The 22,854-nt window shown below is 40.4% G+C and overlaps 1 protein-coding gene across 4 annotated transcripts in view; it reads left to right on the top strand.

The window, feature by feature from the left end:
• Positions 1–22,854, top strand: part of ACACA (acetyl-CoA carboxylase alpha) — a 239,419-nt gene that overhangs the window by 50,721 nt on the left and 165,844 nt on the right. For all 4 annotated transcript variants that reach the window (XM_047758432.1, XM_047758433.1, XM_047758431.1 and 1 more), the window contains 8 exons: positions 86–218; positions 1,531–1,669; positions 6,653–6,762; positions 7,838–7,919; positions 9,653–9,751; positions 11,620–11,726; positions 15,069–15,179; positions 21,404–21,613. In XM_047758432.1, the coding sequence (XP_047614388.1) occupies positions 86–218; positions 1,531–1,669; positions 6,653–6,762; positions 7,838–7,919; positions 9,653–9,751; positions 11,620–11,726; positions 15,069–15,179; positions 21,404–21,613 (991 nt within the window). The remainder of the gene's footprint in view (positions 1–85; positions 219–1,530; positions 1,670–6,652; positions 6,763–7,837; positions 7,920–9,652; positions 9,752–11,619; positions 11,727–15,068; positions 15,180–21,403; positions 21,614–22,854) is intronic.

Genomic DNA, 22,854 nt, shown 5'->3' with positions numbered 1-22,854 from the left:
GGTAGTGAAAAGCAAGTCTGCAGGAGAGACAGATGATGTGAAGAAATCTTCTTTATAGACATTCATGGTCTCTCTCTTTTTGTAGGTCCAGCATGTCTGGCTTGCACCTAGTAAAGCAAGGTCGAGACCGAAAGAAAATAGACTCTCAGCGAGATTTCACTGTAGCTTCTCCAGCAGAATTTGTTACTCGTTTTGGTGGGAATAAAGTGATTGAGAAGGTAAGTAACAAACTGGTAGATTATTTTTTTTTTCAACCGTCCATGAGATTTAATGCCTGGATTGGTTGTCTAGATGAGCTCAAACCTGATATTTAGATTGAATTTCTGAGACTATGCAGAATTATCCTTTCTGCCTCCTTAGCATCCTATTAAATAATTTCACTATTTGCTGTAGTATGTATTTAACACTGATGATTTAGTTGTAACTAAGAAGATGAAGCAGTGCCCATAAAATTCTTTTAGAAAGATCTTGTGGTTTTTGTATGTTTGGCTGCACTGATTTGAGAAGGTGTAAGAAACTGATAAGCCTGTGTGGTGGTGGTAAGGAGGTAATATGTTATAACCTTGGATTCAGTGCTAAGGGAGCAGAGAGATTTTCAGAACAGAAGACATAAACAAGTTTGCTGCACTGTGACTTACTGGGTTCCACCAGGAGTTTGAGATATTTAGAGAAAACAGACCACATGAAATCGTTAAAAAGAGATGCTAAGTATTTTGAAATTCTGTATGTCTGTCACTTTTATCTAAACCATGTCAGAGCTTAGAGGATGACTTGGTTGAATTAGCATGCAGTGATTAAAAGATTGAAGGATGGGGACCTCTATCCCACTCCTAAAGGTACTGCTTCAGCAGGGTCCCTCTGTTGGTCTTCCAGGGAAGATCGATTGCTTGTCTCCTAACCTGTGTTATCCTTAGAGCCATGATTGTGAGGCAGGTAAGGAGATGAAAGGTTTGTTTAACAGAGAAGTCTCAGGATCATTGATCCTTCTACTCTTTCTCTTGTGACCATTCTTTCTGGGGCATTCTCTCCAATTCTAGGGCATTTGGAGTCAGCATCGTGGAGAAAGGTGGTAGTGGGTGCAGGCGTTCTCAGACATGTTCAGGGCTCTGTGCCTTGTTTCACTACCGCAGAAAATAGTACACGACGCTCCACTGTTTAGTCTTCCCCCCACCTTGTTTGATATCCATCATCCCTCTGAAGTTTGTTTCCTCTGTTCCTTAATAATAGGTATGATAGAATAACTTACAAACTCACAAGCTTTGAGTAACTGGTTTTTCCCTTCAAGAAATGAAGTTAGAAAGGAGTAAGTTTTAGCTGGCACATACTAATGTATTTGCTCAGATAACACCTTAAAATATCCCTTGATCATGCTGGAGTTGGTTCCTAACTGCCTAGGCCAGCAATACAAATTCCTAGTTGAAACACTGGCTTGTCAGAGAAAGAGCTGCAAAAATGGTTTCATTTCTTTTCCTCCATCTTTGCCTGCCTTTTCTACTTTTCTCTCCAATGCCCATGGCCCCACTCTCCCAGGTTCTCATTGCCAACAATGGCATCGCAGCAGTGAAATGCATGCGGTCTATCCGCCGGTGGTCTTATGAGATGTTTCGAAATGAGCGTGCAATCCGGTTTGTTGTCATGGTCACACCCGAAGACCTGAAAGCCAACGCTGGTGAGTAACAGTAAAAGGGTCAAATATATTCATACAGGGATGTTCATTCCCTTGTTTAAAATAATGAGAAACTAGGAGTAGCTTAAGTGTCCAACATTAGTGGATTGGTTATATAAAGAGTGTTTTGCTAATTTTATAAAATACCTTGTAGCGGAGTTCCTTCTGTGGCACAGTGGGATCAGTGGTGTCTTCGGCAACAGTGGGATGTAGGTTCAGTCCCTGCCCTGGCACAGTGGGTTAAAGATCTGACAGTGCCACAGCTGTGGCTTAGATTGCAGTTGCAACTGGGATCTGATCCCTGGCCCAGGAACTCCGTATGCTGTGGGGCATTGAAAAACAAAAAGTTGAACCTTAAAAAAAAACCAAAAAAACAAAAACACAACGAAACAAAACCATGTAGCCACTAAAAAATATTTTCTGGGATAACATCAGTTTGAGAATGCCATTCTGACAAATTGTTATACTGTTTATCTATTCTTATGTAACAATATTAGCACAGATTTGGGAGTTCCTATTGTGGCTCCAACTACTATTCCTTAGAATGGGGGTTTGACCCCTGGCCTGGCTCAGTGGGTCAAGGAACTGGGGTTTCTGTGAGCTGTGGTGTAGCTTGCAGACAAGGCTCAGATTCCACTTTGCCGTGGCTGTGGTGTTGGCCAGCAGCTGCAGCTCTGATTCTACCCCGAGCCTGGGAATTTCCATATGCCACAAGTGCAGCACTAAAAAGCAAAAAAAACAAAAACCAAAAAACAAACCCCAAAACAACCCCCCAACAGATGTTTATGATCTCACAGTTTCTGTAAGTTGAGTCTTTTGCTTCCAGGTATTACAAGGTTACAGTCTCATCTGAGACTTGACCTGGGATAAATCTGTTATCAAGCTTGACTGCTTGTTGGCAGCATTCAGTTTTCTGTGGGCTTTCAGACTGAGGGCCTGAATATGTAGCTGGTTGGTGGCTGGAGATTATTCTTGGCTCCTTGTCACACGGGTCATCCCAAAATGACTGCCTCCTGCTTTGAAGCCAGCAAGGAAAAGTCTCCCAGTAAGAACAATTACATTCTTATGTACTGTTTGTGTGAAAGTGACATCTCTTCATCCGTGCCCTGTTCTCTTGGCTGAATGCAAGTCATAGGTGGTGCCCACATCCAAGGAGAGAGGATAACTTAAGATAGGAATACCTGGAGACTTGGGACCGTGTCTGTCCATCATAAATGCTTAGGAAAAGTTATAAGGAGAATGAGAGCATGATATAATAATAGAAAAAAAAAACATGTTGTGTAGAGTCAGGGAAAAAAAGGTTTTTTCTTTCTTTCTTTCTTTCTTTCTATTTTTTTTTTTTCCTGGCTACATTCATGGCATATGGATGTTCCTAAGCCAGGTTGCAGCTGCCACCTACACCACAGCTTTGGCAACACTGGATCTTTAATCTATTGCCCTGGGTTAGTGATCAAACTTGTGATGTGATGGAGACAATACCAGATCCTTAACCCACTGCACTGAAGTAGGAATTCCTGGGGGGAAAAAAAGGTTTAATGATACATACCAAAAAAGCAATCTGGTTATCTCGGGGAGGGGGGGGGGGTGAGGGGGTGGAGATTTGGGGCTGTTTTAATTTCTATTTGTGTTCCTGCTTTGCTGCCTTCTTTACATAGGGCTTATACTATTCTATAGTTTCTTTAAAACTTATTTAAAAACAGAACTTGGAGTTCCTGTCATGACGCAGCAGAAACGAATCTGACTAGGAACCATGAGGTTGTGGGCCTCCCTCAGTGGGTTAAGGATCTGGTGTTGCCATGAGCTGTGATGTAGGTCGCAGACGAGGCTTGGATCTGATGTTGCTGTGGCTCTGGGGTAGGCCGGCAGCTACAGCTCCGATTAGACCCCTAGCCTGGGAATCTCCATATGCTGTGGGTGTGGCCCTAAAAAGCAAAAAAAAAAAAAAAAAAAAAAGAAAAAGAAAAACTAGAACTCTAGGAAGGATTATAATACTGGTGTTATTGAAATAAGGAATTAATATTTCAGAAGATTTTTCCGTTTTCATTTTTCTAAACTTTTCTATTATGTTAGTTATTTTGATAGCTTTGTTGAGTATAATTTATATACTGTAAAAATTACCCTTTAAAAAGTGTACAGTTCTATGTGTTTTAGTAAATTTATACCATTTGAAATCATCATTGTAATCTAGTTTAAAACACTAAGTATTTTTACAGTTTAAAAATTATGAAAAAGGGAGTTCCCGTCGTGGCGCAGTGGTTAACGAATCCGACTAGGAACCATGAGGTTGAGGGTTCAATCCCTGGCCTTGCTCAGTGGGTTAAGGATCCGGCGTTGCGGTGAGCTGTGGTGAAGGTCGCAGACACGGCTCGTATCCCACGTTGCTGTGGTTCTGGTGTAGGCCGGTGGCTACAGCTTTGATTCGACCCCTAGCCTGGGAACCTCCATGTGCCTCGGGAGCGGCCCTAGAAAAGGCAAAAAGACAAAAAAAAAAAACCATTATGAAAAAGGATAACTGAGAAGAGTTAGTAATTGACATGATGAGAGGACTTGATCCTCTGGGACTGGAGGGGGAACAGGCAAAATTGACAGGTGTAAGGATGGTAATAATTGACCAGTTGCATATTTTTATTTCCTGGTACTTATTGGAAGAGTTGGAGAGGTGGATGATTAATGAAATCCACAGTAAGAAAATTGAATATTCTCTTTTGGGAAGAGTTTTCTTACTTATTTGTAACTATATTCTAGAATAGTGTCTCTGGTGGTAGTTGTGGTAACTGTGGGAAGTAGGAGATGAAAGAGAAATACAAGGTATATAATTAGGATGAGCATTCTTCTTCTACTTCCCAGGGCTTCTGTTTTCTTTAATGTCTATAATAATGATAATAGAAGATTGATTGGTGTAGAACTTTGAACTCTTGTTAGTTGATGATAGGAGTACCTCTGCAGACTGTGTGTGTGTGTGTGTGTGTGTGTGTGTGTGTGTGTTTGTGTATTTAGGATGTAAGTCAGCAATTAAAGTAACTTTTCTATATCTCCGGCCACTGAGCTACAGAAAAGACTAAAACGGAGTAGAAAAGTTAGATTTAATTACATAAAACTTTCTATTTAGCAAATTTAAAAAAAGAAAGAAAAAGTTGAAGACAAATGATAATCTAGAAAAAGAAGTTAATAGCAAAGACTTTCTACCTATAATATGAGCAAAAGACACCTTTTAAAAGAAAGTGGACAAGGAGTTCCCGTCGTGGCTCAGTGGTTAACAAATCTGACTAGGAACCATGAGGTGGCGGGTTCGATCCCTGGCCTCGCTCAGTGGGTTAAGGATCCGGCGTTGTTGTGAGCTGTGGTGTAGGTTGCAGATGCAGCTCGGATCCAGCGTTGCTGTGGCTCTGGAGTAGGCCAGTAGCTACAGCTCCAATTACCCCTAGCCTGGGAATCTCCATATGCTGCGAGAGCGGCCCTAGAAAAGGCAAAAAGACCAAAAAAAAAAAAAGTGGACAGGGAACATGGATCTGTCGTAAAGGAAGAATTGAAAAGGAACAGTAAACATATGAAAGGGAATTAAATTAAGTTCCAGTGATAAAGAAATGAAAACCAAAGCAATAATGGATTGGGATTTTTAAAAAATTTGTAAGACTGGCGAAATGTGAAAGATTGATAATGCCCAGTGTAGCGGAGAGTATAGGTAACTTGGCATCCACATTGCTCATGAGAGTCCAAAGTGGGAAAAGAGCCACAATATATTAAATTTGTTAGCAGATTATAGTTTCTAGTGTTTCAAAGCCTGAACTGATTATCTCTGAGTGGTGGGACAATGAGTGATTCTGACTTTTAAAAACCAGTGCATATTATTATATCCTGATATATTTTCTAGAGTTTTTAATAATCAGCATGCTTTTCCTCATAATCAAGGAGAACACTACACCTGTTTTTATTTTGAACAAACTGTAGGGCCTCGTCTCTTACTTTGAGTGGAATTTTTCAAGACGGATTTAAAATCTTTAAAAAATTAGAAGTAGGAGATAAGAAACATTAATAAACATGGTGGCAGTGGACCTTGAGCAAGTTATTTAACTGCTCCAAACCATACTTTCCTGTAAACCAGGTGCTAATAATACCTCTTATATATAGGGTTGTCGAGGATTAAATGAAATAATATAAAGTGCTTAGTACAGTCCCTGCACATTGTAGCTGCTCTGCTACAATTATTCCCAGAAAAGGAAGAGGGAAACATCAGGTGACAGATTTGACAGGGAATACTGAGCCAAAAAAAAAAAATGTAGAAAGGGGAAGAATTTATTTTTTTAAAGTGTCTTTCCAATACCTAGTATCCCCATCCTTCCAGATAAACCCTGTTCAAGCACCTGATAGACTTTTATATAACAGGTGACCTTTCCTGTTAAGCCAGTCTACAAACCCTCCAGACTTTATCCTCTTTCCTCACTGTGTCCCGGCTTTATAACAGGAAGAGGGCTTTCTTAGAATATAGTGCCAGTCAGAGACAAAAGGTGTCATAGAACTTTTTCTCCGAATCATTGTACCTGAGCCTGTAAGTGACAGACACATCATCTTTGATGTGGGGATCAGGAAGACCCTTCTGAAAGATCCCACAGTGAAATGTTTGAGAACTGCTGTTTTAGTATAAGAGCTTCCTAACTATGATATTACCACATTTAAAAAAAATTTTTTTTGGACGTGCCCGAGTTCCGAGGTCAGGGATCTAACCCACCACAGCTGTAATCAGAGCCACAACAGTGACAACACTGGATCCTTAAGCCACTGAGCCACCAGGGAACTCCAAGATTACCACATTTTAGTGCCTGTCACTTAACAAAGGGTTTCCAACTAAATGGTTCTGGAAATTATCCCATGAATGCAGTTTGTACTGTGGTCACCTGTGATGGTACCTGTCCTTTATATAGTTTTGCTCTGCTGTTACATTTCAGAAAATAAAGCATGTGTTCTCTGTTAATTTGCTTGTGTTTTCAGAATACATTAAGATGGCAGATCACTATGTGCCAGTGCCAGGAGGACCAAACAACAACAACTATGCAAATGTGGAATTAATTCTTGATATTGCTAAAAGGATCCCAGTGCAAGTAAGAAATGAGCGTCTCCTTGAAAACCAAATCCACCCATCTTACACACAAGGGCGTAGCCAGCGAAGAACTTTTAATTTTATATATAAAACATCTCTGTTGAACACTGATAAAAGCCTTTATATGGGATATCACAGACAGGGAAAGGAAAGATGGAAAGAATGGAATGAGTCAACATAAAGTGAACATAATCCAAACTGGAGATTCCTAAGGATCTTTCAGAGATGATTTATTCTATCCATTTCACCTTCAAACTTCCCACCAAGTAAAAGTTGTCTATTTCCAATGGAATACTTAGTCCAGAGCATGGTGATATAGAGGAGGTTGTTTCTTCCCTATCACAGTGTGTTAGGAAGTTTAGGGTAAGTGTCTTAAGGCCCAAAGAGAGAAAACTCGAGATGTGTATGGCAGAAGAACCACTAGCTATAAAAGTGGAGTTGTATGGCTGAAGTAATTCCATCTGTGAAAGAAAAGCAATGTTTCTACAGTAGGCTCTATAGAGTCTAGGTGAAAGACTACATGACTTGAGTTTCCTAAAGAGCAAGAATACTAGCTGGATCTAGATATGGATTTCAACTTGTTTGTGACCTCTTAGGAGGTTTTCCCACAATGGACTGCTGATTGTTATTCTGCGACAAGTTTGCCAAAATCCACTATAGAAGCTGATTAAGGATTAGGCTGCTTTGGAGCCATTGTACCTCTTGGAGTAGGGCAGGTCTTGGTCGAAAGTAATACATGGAGTTCCTGTTGTGGTACAGTGGAAACGAATCTGACTAGGAACCATGAGGTTGCAGGTTCGATCCCTGGCCTTGCTCAGTGGGTTAAGGATCCGGTGTTGCCGTGAGCTGTGGCGTAGGTTGCAGATGCGGCTCGGATCTGGTGTTGCTGTAGCTGTGGCCTAGGTCAGCAGCCATAGCTCTGATTCGACCCCTAGCCTGGGAGCCTCCATATGCTGCGGGTAAGGCCCTAAAAAGCAAACGAAAAAAAAGAAAAAAAAGAAGAAAAAGAAAGTAATCCAGTTTATCGTGCTCTCTTTAATATGAATTTTAAGAATGAATTATCTGTTCCCTTGTAGGCAGTATGGGCTGGCTGGGGCCATGCTTCTGAGAATCCTAAGCTCCCAGAACTTCTTTTGAAAAATGGCATCGCCTTCATGGGTAAGACTTTCTGACGTACTGTTGCTGTCTTTGTGTTTCTCTCTGTCATTTTGGTCCTTACGCCCTTCTAGATTCTGCTTCTCTTCTCTTTCACGTACACAAGGCTCTTATTTTTCATCAAACAGCAACTCTCAGAATAACTTTCTTCATTTTTTTTTTCTTTCTTTCTTTTTTTTTTTTTTTAAGGGCCGCACCTGTGGCACATGGAGGTTCCCAGGCCAGGGGTCAAATTGGAGCTGTAGCCTTAACCCACTGAGTGAGGCCAGGGATCAAACCTGTGTCCTCATGGATACTAGTCAGATTCATTTCAGCTGAGCCATGATGGGAACTCCAATTGCTTTTACTTTTTAACCCCCCCATCATTTCTTATACCCTGCATATTGATTGTGTTTTCCTTCCCTGGTTCTTTTCTATCAGATACGAACGAGGCTCTGATTTCCAGAACAGTGGCCTTTAAAAACTTTGCTATTCACCTTAAGAAAACATGTGAAGAAAGGACCTATTTTTATATAGAAAAGATAATTGAATACTTAGGATACCTGGCACTGTGCCTTTAAATATGAATCCATACCTTCACATTTAAGCATATATTTTGTATTTCTATAAGTGAGAGCTACTTCTTCTGACCTTTCTGCTCTCCTAGACAGAGAGAAAAATTGTGGTTATATGATTCAAAGTGTTTATATCTCTGTCTCAGAGACCTTCTACAATGATTATTATGCTTTGAAAACTCTCTGAAAGATAAATTTTCCTTTTGGGTTTTCCCTAAGACCAAGAAGTGTATAAATATTTCAGTCTTAAAGCCCCAAATTTTATTCTCCTTACTTCAGGATATTGGTTAAAAAAAAAGAAAGACTGGGAGTTCCCGTCGTGGTGCAGTGGTTAACAAATCTGACTAGGAACCATGAGGTTGCAGGTTCGATCCCAGGCCTTGCTCAGTGGGTTGAGGATGTGGCATTGCCATGAGCTGTGGTGTAGGTTGCAGATGTGGCTCGGATCCCGTGTTGCTGTGGCGGTGGCGTGGGCTGGCAGCTACAGCTCCGGTTAGACCCCTAGCCTGGGAACTTCCATATGCTGCGGGAGCGGCCCAAGAAATGGCAAAAAAGACAAAAAAAAGAAAAAAAGAAAAAAGACTTTGTTAATCTGGTAAAGTTGGATCACGAAAGATGATAAAATCAGAGTTAGATTTGTAAGGAATTTAATTCAGCATGTATTTATATATATTGAATTCTCCCTGTGTGCAAAAATTTACTGCATTTGGTTCTACAAAGGTTACACAGATGAGTCAAAACTTAATGGTCCCTATAACCAAGTTTCTTTCTTTCTTTTTTTTTTTTTTTTTTGCTTTTTAGGGCCACACTTGTAGCATATGGAAATTCCCAGGCTCGGGGTTGAATCAGATACTGCAGCTGCCATCCAAGCCACAGCCACAGCAACACCAGATCCGAGCCACATCTGCGACCCACACCACAGCTCACAGCAATGCTGGATCCTTAACTCACTGAGTGAGCCCAGGGATTGAACCCAAATCCTCATGGATACTAGTTGGGCTCTTAACCTTTTGAGCCACAATGGGAACTCCAGGTTTTTTCTTTTAAGTTTCTGTTGTCTGTGGTATGTGATGTATGGGAGACAAGGCAAATATAAAAATAATTCAGTGGAAGACAGAATGTATGTGACAGAAAGTAGGCTAAAATGTTACAGTCATGGTTCTCTTCTTGTTTTGTTTTTAGGTCCTCCAAGCCAGGCCATGTGGGCTTTAGGGGATAAGATTGCATCATCGATAGTGGCCCAAACTGCAGGTATCCCAACTCTTCCATGGAGTGGCAGTGGTAAGAAATCTTTTCTTGTTTTATATGTTAAAGTATAGAAAAGCTCTGTAGGATATTTGGGATTATGGCTTGGGTACTTAAGCCTGCTTTTTAAAATTAATTACTTAATTTGTCTTTTTAGGGCCTCACCCAAGGTATATGGAGGTTCCCAGGCTAGGGGTCCAATGGGAGCTGTAGCTGCCAGCTTACACCACAGCCACAGCAATGCTGGTTCTAAGCCACTTCTATGACCTACACCACAGATCATGGCAACGCCGGATCGTTAACCCACTGAGCAAGGCCAGGGATTGAACCCATTTCGGGTTCATTAACTGCTGAGCCGTGATGGGAACTCCAAGCCTGCTTTAAAATGTTTAAAGATATTTGAAAAGAAATAGACTCCAGGAGTTCCCGTCATGGCGCAGTGGTTAACGAATCTGACTAGGAACCATGAGGTTGTGCGTTTGATACCTGGCCTTGCTCAGTGGGTTAAGGATCTGGTGTTGCCGTGAGCTGTGGTGTAGGTCGCAGATGTGGCTCGTATCCCGCATTGCTGTGGCTCTGGTGTAGGCCAGTGGCTGCAGCTCCGATTCGACCCCTAGCCTGGGAACCTCCCTATGCCACGGGAGCGGCCCTAGAAAAGGCAAAAAGACAGAAAGAAAAAAGAAATAGACTCCAGGTTGATTATGGTGTCTTGTATCTCCTGGCTTAATTGATATACCTCTGATTTTATCATGTTAGGAATGTAAATTTTGTACCTGAGACCTAGGTGCTAAATTGTTATATTAATGATCTTGGGACCTGATTTGGAGAAACTCTGTTGTAGAAAACTCATGTGGTTTGGTGGATTCAGATCTACTCTGGGTAGGCTAAAATCTGCCTCAGAGATGAACCTCTTAGGTGAAATAGGCCTTTAAACCTGCCCAAGAGGTGATTGGGATCACTAAGAAAAACGTACAACCCACCTACTCTGATGTTCGTGTTCCAGTGTTTTCTTGATGTGAGCCCACAAGCTACTGATTTGTTTTGCCTGTTTAACCATTCAACCTCCTGTTTGCCCTTGATGCAGAAAATGAGGTGAATAACCAACCTTTCTTCCAGCCATGTAGAAGGATAAATTTTTTCAAAAAATAATTTATTCTTGACAAATCTCTCAAAGAATGACATGTGAATCTTTATAGCTGATAACAAAATGAACTTCATTTTTTTTTTAGTACTCAAGCAGACATACACTAAAAACCTCTTCCAAATGGGAACTACCATTGTCTTGAGTCTGAATAGATCTGAACTCTTGTTACTCTGAATCTCCAGGGGAATTGCAATATCCTCTCCAGACCTCCTGGGTCAAACAGTTTAAAATAAAAGGTTAAATTTGTTCTTGTTTGAATGGAGAGGCAATACCACCCCCCTTGTGGCTGAGTATGGGGACATTCAGGGAGTATGGAATCATGACTCTGCTGAGGCCAATAAAACCGCTCTTTCCATTTCCAAGGGCTCATAAAGATTGAATGATTTCAGACCTCTGGCCCTGGAACAGGCCTGAACACACAAATCGAAGATATTTTGCCTGCAGAGTTTCTATGAGAAGTCTGATGTGCTTTTTTTGGTTTGTTTGTTTGTTTTGTTTTGTATGCCCTTGCATTTTTTGAAGTTGCTGCCTGTTAGCTGTCTTTTGGCTTTTTCCAGCATCATAACCCAAGAGGCTAGGTCTTGCTATAGCTAAATCCTGCTAACTCCAAGGACTGATCAGAGTTGTACGGCATCCTTCTTTCTTCCATCTACTCTCAATTTTGGATAAATATGAGAGCACTTAAAGAAGGTATAAGCAGAAAATTGACGAGAACTGAAGTTCTTGAAGCTACTTTTAAGTCACTGTTATCTATTTGCAGGTCTTCGTGTGGATTGGCATGAAAATGATTTTTCCAAACGTATCTTAAATGTCCCCCAGGACCTGTATGAAAAAGGTTATGTGAAGGATGTGGATGATGGGCTGAAGGTAGGTTACTAAGTCTAGGGGTCATTTTTTCAACGGACCAATTATAGTCATAAATATAGAGATTTGGAGCCTGGTTCATGATATATATATATATATATATCTCCATAATGGTGTTAGGGTTGTAAGACCAGGAAGTGGAGTTTATAGAATAAGAAAGTGACCTATGTTGAACAAAAATAATTTAGATTTGTTTTTTGAAGCAATAGGCTCACCTGGACAGAACCTTTCTTAGATGCTTAAATCAGAGCTTTAAGGAGGTACTGATTCTTTTCTTCACCACCTGTCAGTATGTGTGCGTGGAGGGGGGCTCGGGGCAAATAACACTTTTCCTCTCCTTGAATTCAGATCCAAAATGCCAGGCAAATAGAGACCAAATGTAAGCTTTTTTTTTTTTTTTTTTAAATGAATGGAGATGGTGAAAATGGCTTAGGTATGTAGCAACAATCAGATTTGTAAACAGAACATCAGAGTTAAGCAGGCTCACTCACTGGTGACTGGTCGTGCTGAATGACCACTGACTTTCCTCTGCAGTGACAGCTTTCGCCATTCCGTTTAGTGTGTGGCTGAGAGCTGGCAAAGGGCGTATGTTCTGTGCAGTGGGCTGATCCCAGAGGGGAAAAGGCTGTGCTGTACATGCTCAGTTTCTCCGTCCAAATTGACCAATCACAAAATTTATTCTTTTTTCCCTTGGGGAGGAAGGAGGGAGGGAGCTAACAGAGGCTGAAACTATTACACTAATTGTTGTCCATCCATGCGAGAACAGGAACCCAAGCAAAAGGAGATCTTTTTTCCAACATTATTTTTCTTTTCCTTCATAGTTTTTTGGTAGCTGTTTTTCTTACCGATTAAAATTCCTTTTTTTCCTGGTTATAATTATATGTGTAAAATTCTAGTAGAAAATTTGGAAAGTCAGAAAAGAGACAATGAAACCACCCATAAATCCACCATCCAGAGATAAATCCTGTTAACATATTCATATATTTTCTTCCAGCCTTTTTTGATTTACATATTGATAGTCCTTATTGATAGATTCCCATAATTATAATTATTATGATAATCATAAAGTTAGGGTTTTACCATATATATTGTTCAGTAATCCTATTTTTTTTTCTACTTAACATTATGGGTAAACACCTTGCTCTTGGCATTAAAATTCTTATAAAATATTTTAAATGGGGTTCTCCTTTGGTGCAGCAGGTCAAGGATACAGCAGTGGCTTGGGGTGCTGCTATGTTCTGGGTTCTATCACTGGCCTGGGAACTTCCACATGCCATGTGCAGAGCCAAGAAGAAAAAAAGTAAATTATTTTAAATGGATGAACTGTTGCCTAGAGCTTCTATATATTTTTATTTTTTTAGTGGTTTTTTTTTTTTGTCATTTTAGGGCTGTACCCTCGGCATATCGAGGTTCCCAAGCTAGGGATCCAGTCGGAGCTATAGCTGCCGGCCTACACCACAGCCACAGTAACTTTAGATCCTTAACCCACTGGGCTCAGCCTGGAATCGAACCTGCAACCTCGTTCCCAGTCCGATTTGTTTCCGCTGTGCCACAACAGGAACTCCTATTTTTATTTTTAAATTTTTATTTATTTTTTCTATGGGTGCACCCATGGTGTATGGAAGTTCCTAGGCCAGGGACTGAATCCGAGCCGTAACTGTGAGCTATGATGCAGGTGCAGCAGCTCCAGATACTTTAACCCACTGCTCTCGGCTAGGGATCAAACCTATGCCTCTGCAGCAACACAGACTGCTGCGGTTGGATTCTTAACCCACTGTGCCATAGCTGGAACTCCAAGCTTTTATGTATTTTTAAAAAACCTGCCTTTTTCTTATATCATGTAGGCTAACCTATTTTTTAAAAAAGTCTTTCCCACATTTGTGGCTGTTTCTTCAGTCATATATCACCCAGTGATTGAGTTCATCAAGCTAATTTTGTTTATAAGCATAGAAGTGAATGGTTAAGAGGATTTTAGAAGAGATGGGAGTCCGAGTGAAAGATTTTCATGCCTAATCTACTGACAAAAATTAAAATTTAAAATGGTCTTTTTTCTGGTGACATGTTTTTTAGTTATTGTTATCATGTGAATTATAAGAGAATGAAATGTTTTGACAAAGGAATGACTCAGTTATTTTAAACTTTTGGTTACTTTTTCACTACTTTACTTTTTTGCCTTAACTGCATATGGACATCTTCCATATCATTACATGCAAAAGTTATCTCATTCCTTTTAATATTTCATAGTATTCTTATAAATAGGTATATCCTGATTCAGACAGCTCCTTACTTGATGGATATGTGATAAAATATTCAAAAAGTTTTGGATCATCACCTGCTCATGATAAAATACTGTAAATATGAAAAGCTCATTTAGAACATGTGTTGAAAATTAGTTTACTGACAACTTTTATTAATATTTTGATATTTTGTTATTTTTATCTTTTACAAAAAGTCAAGTGAAAAAAATTTGTATGAGAATCCTGATTTGTTGAGTCTTATAGATTGTCGGAAGCTATGCTGAGACCATCAGCTTGTATTAAATGAACTGCTTGTGTCTTTTTGTCTTTTTTAATAAAAATCATGAGTAATACACAAATACCTGCATATTATGAGAAATTCTAAAAATACAGAAGTATATACAGTAAAGAAGTGAAAGTTTATATCCACTCATCTTCCTTTTATAATCACTGCTGGTGGATATCCTAGACTTTTTTTTGTATTTACATATGTGGGTGTACAAATGCATATATACTATCAAAAACATAAGTTTTATTTTGTTTTTGACATATATGGTGATATCTTAGACTGAACCATACAAAGTTGCCAGGATGAAGCCATTTTTTTTTACCTGCGAAAAGTACAGTTTCTTTTGGTTCAACCCAATACAACAAATATTATTGTTCCTTTTTTTTCCCACCTAATAAGATACCTTCAAGATCTTTTTGTTCTACTGTATATAGATCTACCAGATAACATCATTTGTGTGTGTGTGTGTGTGTGTCTGTGTGTGTGTGTGTGTCTTTTTGTCTTTTCTAGGGCTGCCCCTGCGGCATATGGAGGTTCCAGGCTAGGTGTCTAATTGGAGTTGTACCTGCTGGCCTATGCCAGAGCCACAGCAACATGGGATCCGAGCCACGTCTGCTACCTACACTACAGCTCATGGCAACATGAGATCCTTAACACACTGAGTGAGGCCAGGGATCAAACCTGCAACCTCATGGTTCCTAGTCAGATTTGTTAACCACTGAGCCACGACGGGAACCCTGAGATAACAGCATTTTTAAGGGGAGAAAGTGCCAGTCTTCTCCTTCACTACTAATACCAATTTTCTCTTTCTTCTTGAAGGCAGCAGAGGAAGTTGGATATCCAGTAATGATCAAGGCCTCAGAAGGAGGAGGAGGGAAGGGAATCAGAAAGGTCAACAATGCAGATGACTTCCCTAACCTCTTCAGACAGGTAGAGTACAAGTGGTTGTTTATTTGAACATGTAAGTCAGAGATATGTGATTTAACTCGTGCTATCATTTGGATGTCTTTCTCTCTCTAACCCTCCAAATTGCAGCCAGGTTGATGCGGCCATACTACAAGTTGGTTGTGGAGGGCAAAGAAATGATTTCTTTTCAGAATCTTAGAATTGGGAAACAATAGTCTCTTTTTTTCCTGCCCTCAAGTTACCCTCACATACTTGATTCACTTTTTTCCTTCTACCAATACACAGAAAAAGAAGAATCCGAAAAGGGAAAATTGGGACACTTTGCTAATTCAGGCCTTTTCACTTTCCTAGCTGCCTGCTTTTTCTTATTTTTCCCAGCATCTTTTACTTTATACCCCTAGCCTAGCCATGTTTTATATGCCCCCCTGCCTTTTTTTTTCTAAAGCCATTCAGAACCAGACTTCTTGCTTCATTGTCATGGCCTAAAGAGAAAACTCTGCGAGTTGGGTCTTCCATGATTTGCTAAACTAGACAAAGAAAGTGATAAAAGGGGAGTTCCTGTTGTGGTGCAGCAGAAATGAATCCGACTAGGAGCCATGAGGTTGCAGGTTCGATCCCTGGCTGCGCTCAGTGGGTTAAGAATCCGGTGTGGCCGTGAGCTGTGGTGTAGGTTGCAGATGTGACTCAGATCTGGCGTTGCTGTGGCTGTGGCTCTAGCTGTAGCTCCTCTTAGACCCCTAGCCTGGGAACCTCCCTGGCCCTGAAAGGCAAAAAGTAAGAAGGAAAATGATAAAAGGTATTTCTTTGCTGCATTATCCTGTTTTGGGTGTCAGTATTTGAATATTGCTTGTCATTTGCTTTACTTTCCTTCTGTAATAATTCTATTTTCATAAGTAGTTCAGTGCCTTGTGTGGTCTAAAGAAAAGGCCTTTCTTCTTTGAAGCAAGAAGAAGCATGTTAATTTTTTAAAGTATTAACTCCTTTAGGTATTTCAAAACTGCTTGGAATCAAATAGTTGAAGAATCTAAAACACAAATATTAGGAAGTTTTATGTAAGAGTTCCTAAGTTCCAAAAATGATTAACTAAATAACTCAAATCAGTCTTCCCATTGAGAACAAACTAGAAAAGGTGGGTCAAATTTAAAAAAAAAATATGTTTTGAGGCATTAATGATCTTTCAAGGCAGTGAAAAATTTTGGGGCCAAGATACAGGCGAAGAATGTAACCCAAAGAAGTGAGCCTGGTGTTTGAGGCCATTTTTTCCATAGAGATAGTGTCTGTTTTGAGAAGAAGCAGTTGAAAATCTGATTAGATTTTTTGACTGTCTTTTAAGACTGAAAGGACAAAACTCAGACTTCAGGGTTTGCTAAGGAGGGTGCCCTGGGAAACTTCTCTTTTTTTTTTTTGTCTTTTTGCCATTTCTTTGGGCCGCTCCCGCGGCATATGGAGGTTCCCAGGCTAGGGGTCAAATCGGAGCTGTAGCCACTGGCCTACACCAGAGCCACAGCAACGCGGGATCCGAGCCATATGTGCGACCTACACCACAGCTCACGGCAACGCCGGATCGTTAACCCACTGAGCAAGGGCAGGGACTGAACCCGCAACCTCATGGTTCCTAGTCGGATTCGTTAACCACTGCGCCACAACGGGAACTCCAACTTCTCATATTTTATGTTGGGATCTTGAAGGAGTAAGAATAAATTAGAAATAAACTAACTCTCAAAGGGACTAAATCTCAGCTTCAATATGCTCAACCCTTGATTCCAGCTGTTATAGGGTTGTTAGTGTCCCTAGCCACCAGCAGGAAGCAAATATAAATCCTCTCTAGAGAAAGGCAACATCCAGAACCTCAAAGTATTTCTGTTAGTTTTTCAAATTCAGTATCAAGCAACCAATTAAAAATAAGCAGGCATATCTAATTATGTGATTAAAAATCAAGAGAAATAAAATTCAGTAGAAACAGACCCACAGAGGATTTAGATAATGGATCCATTAGATAAGAACTTTAAAGTAACTGTATTTTGAAGTTCCCTTATGGCACGCAGGTTGAGGATCTGGTGTTGCCGCAGCTGTGGCGCAGGTCAGAACTGCAGCATGGGTTCAGTCCCTGGCCTGGGAGCTTCCACATGCTGTGAGTTTTGCCAAAAATAAATAAAGTAACTATACTTAATGCATTTAAGGAAATTAAAGACAAGATTGAGAATTTTGGCAGAAAACTAGAAACTATAAAGAGGAAACAAATGAAAATTCTAGAGCTGAAAATGTAAAAAGTAAAATTAAGTCAACAGAGGAATTTAATAGCATATTAATTGCAGTTGAAGGGAGAATTAGCAACTGGAAGATAGGTTGAAGAAGATTCAGACTGAAGCATGAAGAGATAAAAAGGATGAAAAATATAGAAAAGAGCAAGTGAGAGAGTATTTGCAAAGATGACCATGATAAGCTCTCTCACCTCTATGTACACACCCTTTTATAGTATAATTTTGCCTTCTTTCCATCAAGAAGTAGAATCTTCCCCACTCTTTAAATTTTGGTTGGCCTGTGACTTATATTGACCAACAGAATGTGGCAGAAATGGTATACTTGTTCCAAAGCCTAAACTGCAAGTGGTCTTGTAGTTTCTGTCTTTGCCCTCTTGGAATGAGTCTCAGACTTGCTTTGTGAAGAGCCCAGTCTAGCCTTCTGGAAGAAGAGAGGCCACATGAAGCAAAGATGAGTTGTCCCAATTGAGACTTCCTAGACCTGACATTCTGCACCACCCTTGAGACATATAAGTGAGGCTGTATTAGACCATCCAACCCCAGTCAAGTTGCCAGATGACTTAACTACATGAGTGGCTCCAATCCAAGATCAGCAGAAAAACTGCCCAACTGAGTCCAGCTCAAATTACTGTGAGCAAATGAAATAAAATGGTCAATGTCCTGTGTCACTAAATTTTTGGTAGGCATCATTGGATAATTGACACAGAAATTGATACCTAAAGGTGTAATACTGCCTTATTAAAAAAGTGTGGCATTGGCTTTGAGACTGGCTTACAGATGGAGGCTGGAAAAATGGTAAGAAGGCTGTTAATGAAAGCTGGAATAATGGTGAGCAAACTTTTAGTGCAGGCTGGGAAGACAGTGAGAGAGTTTTTATTACAGTCTGGAAAAAAGGTAACCCTTCTTCTGTAATGATGGAACAATTAATTACCTGAAGTAACTTGGAAGGTAGAGACTATATCTAATGAACTTAGAGACCTAATTAAGGAGATCCTTTTAGTTAAAATGTTAAAAGCGTCTGTTGAACACTTTTGGTTGCTTTTGCTGAGGAACTCTTTCAGACTTGTTTAGTTTGAAAATAGAATTGTTTCTCATTTCTTTGTAGCTGGCAAAAGATTTTTTCAAAGTAAAAAATGACTTCAGAGTAAAGGCCAAATCAAGAGTGCCTGGGGAGTTCCCATCATGGCGCAGCGGAAATTAATCTGACTAGGAACCATGAGGTTTTGGGTTCGATCCCTGGCCTTGCTCAGTGGGTTAAGGCTCTGGCGTGGCCGTGAGCTGTGGTGTAGATAGCAGACATGACTTGGATCTGGCGTTGCTGTGGCTCTGGTGAAGGCCAGCAGCTACAGCTCCAATTAGACCCCTAGCCTGGGAACCTCCATATGCTGCAGGTGCGGCCCTAAAAAGACAAAAAAGACAAAAGAAAAAAAAAAAGAGTGCCTGGGAGATACTTTAAGACCTCACAGATACTTAAGATAGTACCTGGTGCATTATTCTCTCAGCTAGAAAAAAAAAGGGGCTTCTAAGAATTTTAAAGATACTGTCCCATGGCAGCCTGGCATGCCCAAAGTGTTGGAGGGGTCCGTGCAGAAAAGTTATGGATAGGTTCTTTCTTTCTTTCTTTCTTTTTTTGGTCAAGGAGTGAATTTTCCCAGTATGAGTCATATGAAACTCACAAAGTTTTCAAGAGATTTGTATTGATGAATGCACCAAAGGGACTACAAAGGACAGAGGCAGTTCAGACTTCAAAGAGGTCTCTGGGCCTTCAATTTTCTATGAATAGGAAGCAGACTTGGAAAGTTGTTCAGCTGTAAACATCAGTCATTTCATTTTCTTTTTTTGTGCTTTTTTAAGGGCCATACCTGTGGCATATGGAAGTTCCCAGGGTCAAATTGGAGCTATAGCTGCCAGCCTACACTACAGCCACAGTGATGCGGGATCCAAGCCATGTCTTCGACCTACATCACAGCTCACTCAACACCGGATCCTTAACCCACTGAGCAAGGCCAGGGATCAAACCCAAGACCTCATAGATACTAGTTAGGTTTGTTACTGTTGCACCACCATAGGAACTCCAACATTAGTCATTTCTAATTGGGGTTTTTCAAAGTGTGGAGCCAAGAGCCCAGAGAGCAGCTAAGAATAGAAGGGAGCTATGTATTAGGAAACCACTCTCAGGGAGCAGAACATGACCTTAGAGAAAAGCAAAACAAACAACAAAAAGAAAGTTTCATGCCCTTGGAGGAAGGAAATCGGACAACATCTGCCCATCTGGGGAGCAATGACTGCTATGTACCTGCCATCCTCTCTTCTTTGAACAGGAGTATCTTTTACAGTTATTCTCTCCCCATCTCATCATTAAATGTTGGGGGTTTTGGGGACAGATAACTTGTCTTTTTAGTTCCCAGATCTTTGGATCAAGACTACCTGAGGAGCTGCACCCAAGGAGTCTCTTTTGCTTGTGGACATGACTCATGAGAAAATGGACCTCCAGCCTGATGCCATGATTGGATGACTTTGGGGGTCGTGGGAGGGGGTGAGTCTGTTTTGCATGTGGGAGGTACGTGAATTATTGTGGCCAAAGGGCAGACCATAGTAGACTGTCTGCAGAGATGGCCACAGTAACTCCTCCCGTCCTTATATGTATATCCCTCTGCAATATGACTTTGCCTTTCCCTCTATTAAGAGGTGGCATCTCTTTTCCCATCCCTTGAATCTTCACTGGCCTTGTGGCTTGCTTGGACCTTTAGAATGTGGCCAAAGTGGTGTCATATAGTTCTAAAGGCTAGTACTTGTAAAGCCTTGCAGCCTCTGCCCTCACCCTCTTCTTGGAACACTGCATTGAAGAAGCTTGGTCTGGCTTACTGGAGGATGAGAGGCCACATGCAATAGAGTGAGCTGTTCCCGTTGAGGCTCCATAGATCTACCAGCCAACAGTCGGCATAAAAGTCACCAGACATTTGAGTGAGTCCATTCATCCCTGCTTGAGCCACCAGATGATCATATGCACATGAATGTCCACAGGCAAGACCAGAAGAACTGCCCAGATGAGCACAGCATTCACAAAGAAAATGGCTGATGTCCTAAGCAAGCCACTGAGTTTTGTGGTGACTTGTTACGTAAAAAAACAGAGCATAAAAGATAAAGAGCATAAAAAACAGTGATCAAACATCGTGTACCTTGAGTGTCAGAGGAGAAGAGAGAACAAAGCAGAAGCAATCTTTGAATCAAGAAACAATGGCTGAGCCTTTTCCTGAACTAGTGACCTAATGGCCAAGAATTTCCTGAAAAGATAACAAGGACAGATTCAAAAAACACTGTGAGGCCTACAAGGAAGTACAAGAAGTACAGAGAAAACCACATCTAAGCTCATCAGAGTGAATCTGTCACCCAACTCCCCTAAAAAGAGAGGGAAAATGAGACAATCCTAAAGCAGCTGGAAAAGGAAGATCGCCTTCAAGGGAATAATGATAAGATTGATAGCCGACATCTTAGTAGAAACAGTGCAAACCAGAAAACATCTTTAAAATGCTGAAAGTAATTGCTAGTGTAGATTCTCTATCTAGTGACAAAACACTTTAAAACTGAAGATGAAAGTCCTTTGACAACAATAATACTGTATATAATGTAACATAAACCAGGGAAGTATCCAGTGTGGAGCTTGTTGTACATTTGGCTGTTTGGAACTGATGGCAATATTTTGCTCTTTTGTGGAATTTGTGTGTGTTTTCAAAATATTTTGTTCTTTACCTTTGTAATACCCTGGATGTTCATAAGTTTTCATATTCATCAGTTAATATTGTTTATACAACTAAGAATCCAGCATCTCAAAGATAGATCAGGCATGAACTCTACTTTATTGATTTTTGTATTTCTAACGATTAACATGGTCCCTGACACTTCTATGTCTGTTTGGAATTGAAGCAGCTCATCAAGATCGAAAAAGCGCTTACCACTTAAGAATGTGTCCTTTCTTTTCTAATATAGGTTCAAGCTGAAGTCCCCGGATCTCCCATCTTTGTGATGAGACTAGCCAAACAGTCCCGTCATCTGGAGGTGCAGATCTTAGCAGATCAGTACGGCAATGCTATATCTTTGTTTGGTCGGGATTGCTCTGTACAGCGCAGGCATCAGAAGATTATTGAAGAGGCACCTGCTGCTATTGCTACTCCAGCAGTATTTGAACATATGGAACAGGTACATATATGAAAAGCTCTAATTTTTGTTTTCTTATACATGGAACTACTACTCAATTCATATGCTAAATTGAGAATAGTGGAATTCCAAGCCATGATTCTGGGTAATTGGTAAGATTGTATCCTTTTCCTAGAGGAAACAAATGAATCAAAAATTCTGCCTTCTCCCTCTAGTACAGTTGCCAGCCGACACTTCAAGTTCCAAATTAGTTAACATTTTTCACAAAAAAATCAGTATATTGTTTTAAGTAAGGATAGAGAAGAGAAGGGTTTTTGTTTGTTTGTTTGTTTGTTTTTTGGTTTTTGTTTTTTTGTTTTTTGTTTTTGCTTTTGAGGGCTGCACCCTCGGCATATGGAGGTTGCCAGGCTAGAGACTGAATCGGAGCTACAGCTACTGGCTTACACCACAGCCACAGCAATGTGAGATTTGAGCCACGTCTGCGACCTACACCACAGCTCACGGAAACGTTGGATCCTTAACCCGCAGAGCGAGGCCAGGGATCAAACCCACAACCTCATGGTTCCTAGTCGGATACGTTAACCACTGAGCCTCGACGGACTCTATTTTGGGATTTTTTAATCTTATTGTTTGGTGCTTTAACAAGCTCATGATAAGCAGGTAGTTCCACTTTCTGGATTAGTTATCCTCGAGTCATCAGATGAATTTATTCAAGTCCTTTATCTCTTAAATGCTCAAGTATCTTTAAATTTTACATATTCTGTATTTTTGTGTGGAAAAGAATCTCTCAATAGTTTTAAAAGGTCCATTGGAAATAGCTGTGGTTTAGGAATCTGAACATGATCTTTTCTGGAACCTTGACTCAATCTTTATCTTGTTGGAGATATATTTACCATCTCTTTCCCACAGATTTCCAAGAAGCTAAATATATGGTCGCCTCTGATTTAAGTTTAATGTTTATATGTGTGTATGCTTGTGCATTAAGATTTATTCTTTTACTGCTGTAATAAAGAGGCCTCCAAAATAAAGTGGCTTAAACAGGGTATAAGTACTCTCATCACAGTTCAGAGGTGAGCTGGTGCCAAGGACCCCAGTTTATTCGCTTTGCCATTTATAGGAGAGGAGTTAGCAAACCACAGCTAGTAGGCCAAATCCAGCCTGTCACCCATTTTTATAAATAAAATTTTATTGGAGCACAGTATGCTAATTTATTTATGTACCATCTATGACCACCTTATCACTGAAGTGATAAAGCTGAGTAGTTATGTCAGAGACTCTGTGGC

Source organism: Phacochoerus africanus, chromosome 14 (genome assembly GCF_016906955.1).
Source record: "Phacochoerus africanus isolate WHEZ1 chromosome 14, ROS_Pafr_v1, whole genome shotgun sequence".
In the NCBI taxonomy this organism is placed as follows: Eukaryota; Metazoa; Chordata; class Mammalia; order Artiodactyla; family Suidae; genus Phacochoerus; species Phacochoerus africanus.
Note: the sequence above shows the minus strand (reverse complement) of the source record. Positions and strands in the feature narration are given on the sequence as shown.